This window comes from Brachycentrus maculatus, unplaced genomic scaffold, assembly GCF_059751285.1.
Source record: "Brachycentrus maculatus isolate JH-2025_06_01 unplaced genomic scaffold, ASM5975128v1 h1tg000250l, whole genome shotgun sequence".
Classification (NCBI taxonomy): domain Eukaryota; kingdom Metazoa; phylum Arthropoda; class Insecta; order Trichoptera; family Brachycentridae; genus Brachycentrus; species Brachycentrus maculatus.
The window spans coordinates 310,523-322,989 of NW_028281001.1; the positions used below are offsets into that span (position 1 = coordinate 310,523).

Sequence of the window (12,467 nt, forward strand, 5' to 3'; positions counted from 1 at the left end):
TAATGGGTAGAACTGGTGAATGATACACGTGTGTAAAGTGATAACTTAAACCAGCCTATGACGGTCGTCAGCCCCGTAAATGTCTAGACTTCCATATTCTTCTTCATCTTTGATGAGATGTCAAAAAATATTATGAAAAAAAAAACTGTTAATTTTTATTTGATTTTTAAGTTTTACTTAGTATTTCATGTTATATTTTGTGGGTTGGTCTATTAAAAATGATGACTTGTATAATTTGAATAAGTCGTGATGTACGTACCTACAGCGTTTGTATGAGTTGTGAAAGTATTCTTTCACCAGTTATATAAGCTCAACGTTTTAAATTTCAAAATTTCAACCCTTACTCAATCGTAATAATTAAAACATCTCCGGCCAAATTGTAATAATTATTCACATAAATTGATGCTCAAATAAAGAGAGAACTAAAGTTCTAGCAAAAGTTTTCAACTTTACGACATCTAACTTCTTTATAAATAAATTCTGAAGCATTAGCGTACTTAAGAGGTCTCGATAGCTTATTCCGTAGAGACCTCGCGAAGACAAGCCAATGACAATTCTCAAAACTATGGGGGCTTGACACGATGCCAATTAAATCCAGCGTCAGTAAGACGCTGAAACTGAGAGATATAAGGAAGCGGTGATAAAAAATATTATATGAAATAAACTCGAATTCTCTTAATTTGGTTCTGTGAGATTGTACTCATTTGGAGAAATTGAAGGAATATCTTCTTTTCACTTTACGTATTAAATATAAAATCAAACACTGATTTTTTATTTACTGGATTTTATTGCTAAAAAAACATTTTATTCAATTTAGTGACAATTTTTTCGCCTTTTTATAGCATTTTCTAAAGGAAAGCATTTTCAAACGATATAACTTTGAAAATGCCATAACTAAGCGAAACAATCGTCAAAAAAATTAGATTTTATATGTTTTTTTAACTATAAAATACAACTTATTAGACTCAAAATATCAGTATCTGATTTAATATTTAATACATATTATGTATTTATGATCCTGGGACTTAGACAAGTAGATTCCAGTACACTACGACTTTGAATCGGAATTCATAATACATATATGTATAAACATAGCCCATCGCCTTGAAGCTGGTATCATATAATGCTGACACAGTAATGACTTCTACAGTATATTATTTGATAAAAGATATCCTTTGCATGCGATAAGACCGACTTCTACAGAAATGTTGTCTACATCTCCTTCCGTTTCCCTTCCGTAAGATGCCACCGGAAGTACGGTTCCGGTATCATTCCTCTTCCCTCAAACATCCCTCTCATTTAGAAGATCCTTCACCCGGACAATTTCCAAGTTCGGTATTTTAAAGTTATCTCGAAACGTATGCAAATCTTTTCTCAAATATGTTTTCACGTTTTACATTTCATTCATTGAATGGCCACCTTCAAAACACTCACGTTTTATCTTTTATAATTTTAAACTAAATTTTGTACTGACGTTTTTTAGTAGAACCGCATTAATCATAATAAAATAACTATCATTTTTTTACACATTCATTTTACTTGATCAACGATTGGGTTTTGTCTTAAAAGACATCAGTCTTAAATAATAGTAACGACGAAACCCGTTAACTGGTTATATAAAATATATGTGGAAATAGGTATGTGGGTTTTATTTTATTATTTAAAGCTTAGTTGAAAAAAGGTTTATTTGTGATACCTGTCGTGACGTTGAAAGTTAAAATTATATACAATACTATAAGGTAAAATCCTAATTGATATTTAACTTATATAAATTTCAACACATCCAAAAAAAAGTTGTAAAAAAATTACAACCCACAATATGGCATGTCGCTCACTCCTTTCAAGAACGTCATAAATCAAAAATTGTAAATTTTCAGTTGTGCATGTTTTCGGAATGCCCAGAAAATGTACTATATCCCAGCAAAAGCGGCATATTTTTAACTTAATATTTACCCGCTACAGGGCAGAAAGTGTTGTTTTTGCATTTTGAAGAAAAGGTATTTTTTAATTATTTTTGTAAATATACTAAATATTTTTCAAATGTTGAAAAAACCTTCAGGTTTTACCTAAAAAGATCTGTTGCACAGTAAAAAGTTCGATACGTGGATTGATATTTATTTTTGATATATTGTATTATATTTTAAAACTTTAAAAACGTTCTCCTGAGAAATCAAGTTTTTTGATTTATGACGTTCTTGAAAGGAGTGAGCGATGTATAAAATAATATATGTACACAAGAAGTTCAATTTAGATAAACGTCAATTAAAGTAAAATAAATAATAAACACAATATAATGATAAGTAACGCATTAATATAAGTAAAGTGGAGATATAGAGCCGAAAAAAAGTCATTTGTTGTCTATTCTATAAAAATTAAAAGTAATAACAACTGTATAAATATTTAACATTTTTTCGTTTACTTTCCATAAAATGATTTAACATTTAACATCTCAACATCGATGAAGAAAAATAATGAAGTCGTGATATTTACAGGGCTTATAACCTGTCATAAGCTGGTTAAATGATAACTTTAGCAGTGCAACATTTACCATTATATCCATGATTGACAATCACGTAATGAATGGTAAAATGATCGCTTATCCAGCCTATGACTGATTATAAGCCCTGTAAATACCAAGACTTTCATCATCTTTATTTAGAAGTTAAAAATTAAAAAAAGTGGCTTTTATGTGAAAAAAAAAACAGATTTGTGAACAAGTATTTGGTCACACGCAATTTATGATAAAATTTGGTTTATTTTATACAATAAACTGTTGTATTCTCTTATATTTTTTAAAGCTTTTGATAAAGTTGACTGAAAGCTCGTTTCATCTAAATATTTGTTTTACTTATTTCTTATAATTAGGTTTCGCTCTATAATACTTCCTCTGTAAACGTATAATTATAATGTAACATCCCAAGTGCGCAGCTCTCGGAAATATTTTCATGTAAAGTTTACGTGACCCAATTAAATTTTCCCTTCTTTCGAATTAGCAACCGTTAAAAGAAAACAAACAGTTATGCGCCGCGAGTAGTAAAATGTTGCCATTTAATTAATTCATGAAAGGTCCCAGTTTAAATAGGCTCATTCAACTTTCGCTTGTTGTTTTATTTTCAAAAAAGTTCAATTTACAAAAAAAATATCAGTCGCATTTAAGAACCGTGAATGATATTTTTTCTGACAATGAAACCTTTGATTGAAAAAAAAACTAAATAAACATCATGCCGCTTCTCTGCAGAGGTAAGCAGAGAGAGTTCACCACACCGCTCTCTCATCAAACAATTTTCGCCTCTTTTGCATTCAAGAATCTCCTCATACATGCTCGACGATTATTTCGACACCTGATCTGACCAGTTTTTATTTTTTTTAATACTCGATAATGCCAAATTTTCATATGCTTTTAATTATTCACTACATTTAACTCTTAAACTTTTAAATATCATTAAAATTCAGTTTTTTTTTTCATTTTTATACGATTCACATACCCGGATCATCTCTACACACCTTTATTAATTTTATTGAAAGTACCTTCTTATCTCAGCCTTGCATCACCATTCAAAAAAATATCAATTTTCCCTTCGCTGCACATTTGTCTGAGAGATTTCATTTCGAAAACGTTTCGATTCGATTATTTTTGTCTGCTCCTATTCACAACTGCATTCGCCCCCAAAAATATTTTACTGTTCCTCATTTAGTCGTTTCACATGTCCATACCATCTTAACATACATTTTTAAAAATTATTGTATCCAGTTATTAACAAAAAGTATTAAAAACAATAAAAAAATCGTCTAACCTTCAAGTTGCAATGCATTATGCTGTTTTGTCGCAAATCCGGATACCGTTGACATACCTGAAAAAGAAAAAATTAAATAAATTAGGATAGGTATTAAAAATATTATATGGTCTTTTAAAAAAAATAATCTTAACGAATTTAAAGAAGAATATGGAGGTCTGGGCATTTACGGGGCTTACGACTGATATATAGCTTATAGATTGGTTTAACTGATCACTTTAAATGCTCGTAACACTCACCGATTCTACCCATGAGTGACAACCATACTACTCTAATTCTTGTAAGTTCTTTATATATAATATGATCTAATTTCGAAACACTGTACTTGAATCACTATTTCAGTCGTTGCCTATTCTATATTCATGGTTCTCCTCATATTAATGTAGAAAAGTATATTTATCATGCATATGTTTGTAAAACAAAAAAATTACTTTTAATTTTTCTTAGAAAAAGAAAGAAAGACGATTAAGAAATCGCAATGTGAATATATTCAACAACTTAAAACTTGAAGTAAAATCAATTAGCGATTATCATGGGTAAGTCTTTATTAATTGCTTTATCTCGATGGTTCCTTTATCATCTTACTGTATTTGAATAATTATTATAACAACATTTTTTACTTTTTTAATATATCAATTGGAGACTGTAGCAATTTTGCTTGACTCGATATTTGACTTTTTTTTTAAATAACCCACAAAACTTTAAGAGGCTTATCTGCAGGTAGAATAGTAAACACAGAGAAGATTAATGTGAAAAATACATCAAAAACACCCAGAATAATTGAAAATAAATGTTTCTTGAATGATGGAATGTTGGAATGTTTATTCTGAAACCGGTAGACATGAATTAGTGTTTTTAAATGATATTACACAGAGTTCACGATGAATGATGAAGAGAGTATTATATTACCATACCATAAAGTCAAAAATGCTTTTAATATATAAATATATATTGAATTGGCATAGTTACACCGAATATATGCACCCTCAAAGGTGGAATTCACGTTATTATTATGTCTACGTGATCATATACAGAGACAATTTAATCCTATTATGTTCTGTAATTGTATCAAAATTACCTGACATCACGTGACGGGCGGCAAATCAAGAGAAACCCAACAATCTGTCACCCGGTCGATAATAATGCTGACTCATTCATATTCAGCACAAATCTACACGTATACTTGGCACAATGGCCTTATTCGAGCCTTTTATTTCCAGCTCGTATTTATGAAGGGAACAGAATTATTAGAAGAATTTTATTTTTAGTGTGCAAGCGTGAACACCGTGAGCCAAAAATGGCTTGAAGGTCAATGTAAAAAAATAAAAATATAACTATGCATTAGGTATATTAACATTTTTTTTACCAAAACTAGCGTAAATTTTAAATTATTTTGTATTTTAAAAGCATTTATACTTTGTGGTATAGTAATATAACGCTCTCTCTATCATTCATCGTTCACTCTGTGTAATATCACTTTAAAGTGGTGTTACACAGAGTGAACGATGAATGAAAAGTATTGTGTGAAATGATAAATTGGTTGAGTAGCAACATCATTGGTAAAATGACAACATCGTTCACAACATTTTGAGCGTGTCCAAAAACTTGTTTACAAATCTGGGTTTTCTCCACTGAGGACTCATTTTTACATTTATTTGACACCTCAACACAGATGAAGAAAAATATGGAAATCTGGGTATTTACAGGGCTTACATCCTGTCATAGGTTGGTTAGTCATTTTACACACGTGCAACATTCAACATTCTACACATGATTGACAACCACATTTCAATTATTTTTGAACTCCTTTATTATATATATATATATGATTAATCTCATGACATAATACATACAAGTTTACAATCATCTTGATGAAATAATTGTTATATTTTGCCACTTTCTATAAAATAGAGCGGTTAAACACAATACAAATATATTTTTTTTGTCTTTTAAATAAAAACCAATTGTCTTCTTTTAAATCCTATGTCAGAATACCTAACGTCTTTCCTGTGTATGACTATTTAAAATTTACAAAAGGAGGCAATGTTTTTACTCAAAAACCGGAATTAGTTAATAACCAACTGAGATTTCGTCCTTCGCAATAAAATTAAAACAACCCTCTACAAATGGGGCACATTTTTCAACGTTTGACAAAAAATTACTCGTGCCAGGAAATTTCATTCATTTCATCGAATGGGTATCGAATTCCCCGTTCGTCGCTGGGAGAATTAAGCTCGTAACGAAACCGTAACGAAACGTACCGACCGCTGTGGTGACGAAAAAGCTCGCGAGTTACGTGACAAAATAGCAAATATAGCCGCTTTCAGCGCTCGAGTGATTTACCAGCGTCGCGACGCAAGAGCGAACGACGCCGGCCTGAAACTAAAAATACTGAAAGCGATCAAATAAAGTGCAATATTTATACAGCTTCCGCAAATATCATCAGAGAATATTATTTTTTCATAAATGTTTTCTGAATAAACAAAAAATAGAATCGCTTTAAATCATAATAATGAAATATGTATGTAAATCGTCGGCATATATTAATAAAATATCTAGTCAATAATTATAAATGAAACAAATCCATTTAATCAGAGATTATTTTGTTTCAATCGAAGTATTTGTTTTATATATATATATATATATATATATATATATGTATATATATATATATATATATATATATATATATATATATATATATATATATATATATATATATATATATATATATATATATATATATATATATATATATATATATATATATATATATATATATATATATATATATATATATATATATATATATATATATATATATATATATATATATATATATATATATATATATATATATATATATATATATATATATATATATATATATATATAAATAAGAATCTGGCACTTTTTTTTAGTATTGGATTGAGCTTTTGTGTTGATTGTGTTATTTTTTAGATTTTTTTTATCATGACCATTCAAATTAATCATGAACATTCAATTTTTCGAAATCTTAGTAAAAAATATATATGTGTATGTGTGTGTGTGTGTGTGTGTGTGTGTGTATGTGTGTGTATGTATTTGCTTAAATATATGTTTCGTTTACATTTCATTGTTTTTTTTTTTCAAGCAATTATAGTTTCTTTTTTTACAAAAACGCTAGTCACTTGAGACAAAATAATTAAAAAACACTTGGATGGGTGTAAAGGAAACGGATAATAAGGGTGTAGCTCAGAAAATAAAATCGGTGAAATAAAAATCCTTGGCTTTGATCATTCCAGAAATATATAATCGATTTTCCGTGAAAGGCTTGAATTAGACGTCTTCCGCTCTCCTTGGCGTCTTATTGTTCCGACTCTGGGGGAGAAAAACAGCATTCCTTAGCCCGACGCCTCTGCTTGGTCCGCTCCTCAAAGATTCGAGCGTCTTGATTTATCGTGCCTTTTCTAAGGGGGTTGAAACAGCGGACAAAAAATGCGACGAAATAGAACATAATGTTGAAGTAAAACGCGCTGAACTGGGGATAAATATCTTGGCGCGTTTCTTACGAGGCAATGGAATTAACATTTAGCGCGGATGTAACGAGACAAGGTAATTAGTTCATCGAACGGGTGATAAAAATAAATAAACTTTAAAGCAATGCAGTTCGATATTTTTCACATTTTTTAAAAGTCAACTTGCCGATCCGGTTACTCTATGCTGTTGCTTATTCTAGTTTAATAGAAAATAGAGAAAAACGCAGATAAAAATAGGTGCATATTTGAATACAACGTTGTGACAGAATTTAAAATAAATTGGTGAGTAACTTTAAAGATGACGAAATTTGAAAGATGGTAATTGAGATTTTGAACAAACTAATATTTACATTTTTATCTACATATGTATATACATGATGTGTTAAAAACTCTCAATGTTAAATTGCTTTTTTAGTTTGTATTTTTTATAATTTTAAAATCTCAATGTAGATAAAGAATAATATCGAAGTCAGGGTTTTTACAGAGCTTATGACCTGTTTTAGGCTATTTAAATGATCACTTCACACACATGCGACATTCGCCATTTTACCTATGGTTGACATGAAAAGAATTCTGGGATGTATTCTACCTTACATGCATTATTTTCTGCAACAGTATTTGAAACATGCGTATCATATTATATTTTCGATCTAGTGAAAATTATCAAATATTTATTGTTAATGCATTTAGTAAGTAGAATTCCATTTTTAATTTTTGGATAATATTTCCAAAATGAAATAAAATTATTGGAATGAATTCCACATTAATTTAAATATATATATATATATATATATATATATATATATATATATATATATATATATATATATATATATATATATATATATATATATATATATATATATATATATATATATATATATATATATATATATATATATATATATATATATATATATATATATATATATATATATATATATATATATATATATATATATATATATATATATATATATATATATATATATATATATATATATATATATATATATACAAAGATATATTATGCGACAAGTTTCGCCTCAAGACACTATCAAACACTTTTCAAATTGATGAATACTTTCATGTTCCCTGGTTCGATTCCCAGGGGGGTCAAATTATTATTTTAAGGAAAAGGAAGGAGGACATGTTTTAAGTAATTTTTGTGTAAGACAATTTTAATTTTTTTTATTTCGAATGCCATAAATATCTGAGACTCCTTTCAAAAGGTTTCCTTAAACCTACCGAGTACCCAGTAAAGCCTATAATACCTCAGCGAATTTTTAAAAAAAATATATATTTTTGTAATATGCCCCTTTATATGTTAAAGCTTCCGCTAAGAGTATGACTAGTAGTATTGTGAGTTTAGACAGCTGACTGCCTGCAGCTTTCATGGCTAGGATTTTATACAAAAGGTAACGTTTTAACTACAAAATGTAAAAAAAATGAAAACATTTAAAATTAAAAATAATTTAGATATTAACGACCAGAAGAAAAGTTTTTTTCAATTCCTACTTAAAACAATGACTTCTGATAGATTCCTCGGATTGAAGTTCCAAAAAAATACGCATGTTCCGACAGGGGTGCGTTTAAAAAACTACTTTAAAAAATCATAATAATATTATTATAAATTGCAAACGACATATGCATAGTCAGTTATAAGTTCACCTGCAGAATGAATAACAAACTCGACTGATTGCAGATAGTGGTTAGAATGATAAGAAATCTCAGTGAAGCATGCAATTCGGTGTAGTTGCATCATTTCAGCACAGCTGTTACGCGCAGTGAAATAAATGACATAAATACACAAAAATATATAAAATACGTACGCGAGCGAACTGCGTAATTTGCTTTACAAAAAGTTGTCATGTGAGTATTCTTATTTCTTTTTATTAAATTATTTTACTGTTGCAATCTATGTATCTTTTTTTAAGCCTCCACTCATCTTTTTTCTAAGAAGCAAAAACGAGACAACTGCAATAAAATTCTATATTAAATGTTAAAATCAAACACTGGTTTTTAGAATCTACTAAATTTTGATTTATTATTGAAAATGTATAAAATTTAAATTTGTGACGGTTGTTTCGCCTTGTTATGTTATTTTCAAACAAATACAATTCGTTTGGAACGTACTTAGTTTTGATTTAAAATATGATACTGAGCATTCAACGGACGATGTTAAAGTAACAACAAAATTTACTCACTAGTCTCCTCGTGTCGCACTATCCCACACGGCGCTCAAAAGGTTAAATTTTTGTACCAACTTGTGTTTTCTCATTATTTTCCCTTACATATTGTTTCCATTCCGTTCCGTACGATAACTTATACTTAACTTGTCTAAACTGAGAAAACTTCTCATTTAAATTGGCACAGGCTCAAATGCCTTTCATGTCTTTTAATTATGCACAATTCGGCTCTCAAAGTCCCAGAATTACTACTTCCTGTTAAGTTTTTGATGTCAGGATGAGCCAAGCTAATAACTCGCATTTCGAAACAACATTAATTGTCTTCAGACATATGAAAGGACTTAACAAAATTTAACGATCGTCTCGAATTTGACTTAAGCAGAGTTTTCTTATCAGAGTCGGATACTAAGGACAGCTAAGCGAAACTAATTTAATCATATTTCTCGACTGCTTTACTATTCATATAAATTTAATTGGAATAAAAAGTTACATTTATCTATTGTGGTAAATATTATTTAGCTTAGAAAAAAAATATTTGATAATTTACCTGTTCAGAGAATCAAAAACAATTAAAAGCTATACTTTGAACAATTATTTATTTTAATTTTACTATTCATCGTAAGATATATGTATATTTAAAAGAAAAAAAATATGAAACTTATTCATTTAAATTTATATTTATAGTTTAATATATTTTGGAAAATATTTATTGTTGGAGACAGTTCAAATACTAATTTCTTGTTTTAAGACGGTTAAAACATTATTGATTTAAATTTTATTTACCAGTCTTTCTTAAAATATATGGTGACACGTGTTTTAATGCATTCAGTATCATTGTCAGACAAATAATTCTAATTGCATCAAAATACATGTCGCAATTGATTGTAAAAAAAGTGTTATGTTTCAAGTACAATTTATTTTAAAAGTAAAGATTAATAACAGTTAGGTCCTTATGTTTAATAAATAATATAAAATTAATCTTACATTACTTATTTACCTTTAAACTCTTTGTAAAATAAAGATCATAATTAAAAATCACATTTGTAAATACTGTTTATATTCCTTTTCGAAATTGCACCAAATTATTGATGTAATCTTTTTTTAAATTGTGTAAATTTTCGTATTCTTCACTTTTTTAGTAAATGGCTTACCATATTTAAAGTTTCAAAACATTAAAGATAAATTTAAATTTTTTTTACAAAGATTAATAAACCTAAATAAATTCAACTTGTGTGATTTTGTTGTGGCATTTGCTTAAATTTATGAATCTTTGTAAAAAAATATAAAATTAATTTCACAAGTTTAAGAAGCTTAAAATAATAGTAAGCTGTTTAATGAAATAAATAACGAGCATTACAAAATTGAAAGAAAAATTAATTCTATAATTTTAAAAATAATAACTTCTAAGATTTCTGAAACTCAGGTGAAAATTAAAAAATGAAAACGTTTTGTAAATTAAATATTGTGTATAAGGTATGCCATGATTTTATTGCGAGATGATATTTGTAGCGATTCAGTTTAATCTTCCCCTCGAAATTGATGTTTAACCTTTGAGAATACCAGCCATACCAAGAATCAAATAGTCAGGAAGTAAAGGAAGATATGTATTGTCTCTATGGCCAGGGACTTCTTGTGGGGGGCGATAAATAAAGGGGGTCGGTTCTCCCCCCACACTGCGTGCCACTTTAGGAGTAATTACACAAAAGGCCCATAAATTTCAATCTGACATAGGAGCACCCTATCAATTCTGCCAGTTTTTGAGGACGCTGTGATAAACGTTTATGCGTTCGTACGAAAACGGCCTAGTTCTTTTGTTCCCCCTACGAAACAGGCTGTTTTTGTTTTGATAAACCTTCTTTTATTGCTACCAAAAACATATTTTAATCATAGATAAATCTCGTTTAATTTAATATGACGTAGAACCGTCTGCTTCGTTACATCCGATTAGGCTTTACAAGATAAGGATTATGTTATTTGAGCCTACGCTAGATTTAGTAAGGTTAATTTACCCACATTTAACGTATCTACGGAAATCCATACAAATATTATTATTCAAAACACTCATTGGTGAATTTAAATATCTAGTTCAATAATTATTTTACCCGGATTTGTGTAACACGAACACTTTTGAAAAGTAATATAAGACTTACTGGCAATTTGTTTGACAAAATTAATTGACAATTTGTGAGAATCTGTTTAAAATGTCACTTATCCATTTAAAACATTATTTTGTTGGTTTTATAGAAAAAGGCAAGTTAATATTCCTTTATTTTCAAGATTTTATGAGGCACGTATTTGTGCTCACTTAAATAAAGTATTAAAAAATTGTCAAAAGAAATATCATAAATTTCTTGAACAAGCACACACACATTCACAGGTAAAGTAAAAATTTGTGTAGGTATCATTACATTATTTAAAAACTTTTATTATTTTATTCTCATAAAATATAACATTAGATTACATTTAGTGTGAGAAAAAATGTTATCTTTAAAAAAAAATTGGCATTTACGGCACTTGCGGCATTTATAATCCAGAATTCAGACCTCACATACAACTAAAAGAGTTGTTGCTCAATAAAATGCTTCTTTTATCCCACCAATAGATGTCTCTTGTTAAATTCTAGTAATTCAAGCGCTTTGTTTCGAAATTGAATCATATTTGTAGAAGTAACAATAATTTGAGTATCGTGGTTGTCAATCATGGGTAGAATTGGTGAATGTTACACGTGTGTAAAGTTACCACTAAAACCAGCCTGTGATGGTCGTATGCCCCATATTTGCCCAGACCTCCATTTTTTACTTCATCAATGTTGAGATGTTAAAAAATAATATGATAAATAGCTCATCTAATTGAAGATAATACAGATTTGCGAACAAGTATTTGGACACACTAAAAATGTTGAAAAGTCATATATCCATACAAAAAGGGATTGAAATACATTATGAAATAAATTGAAAATGGAAACA

General features: G+C 28.7%; 1 protein-coding gene across 3 annotated transcripts in view; it reads right to left on the reverse strand.

Moving 5' to 3' along the window:
- The window catches only part of LOC148306142 (zwei Ig domain protein zig-8-like), a 353,698-nt gene that overhangs the window by 153,562 nt on the left and 187,669 nt on the right, over positions 1 to 12,467 (reverse strand). For 2 of the 3 annotated variants that reach the window (XM_088265554.1, XM_088265553.1), the window contains exon 2: positions 3,795 to 3,851. The exons of the other annotated variant lie outside the window; for it this stretch is intronic. In XM_088265554.1, coding sequence (XP_088121680.1) covers positions 3,795 to 3,851 — 57 coding nt within the window. The remainder of the gene's footprint in view (positions 1 to 3,794; positions 3,852 to 12,467) is intronic. 3 annotated transcript variants of the gene reach the window in all.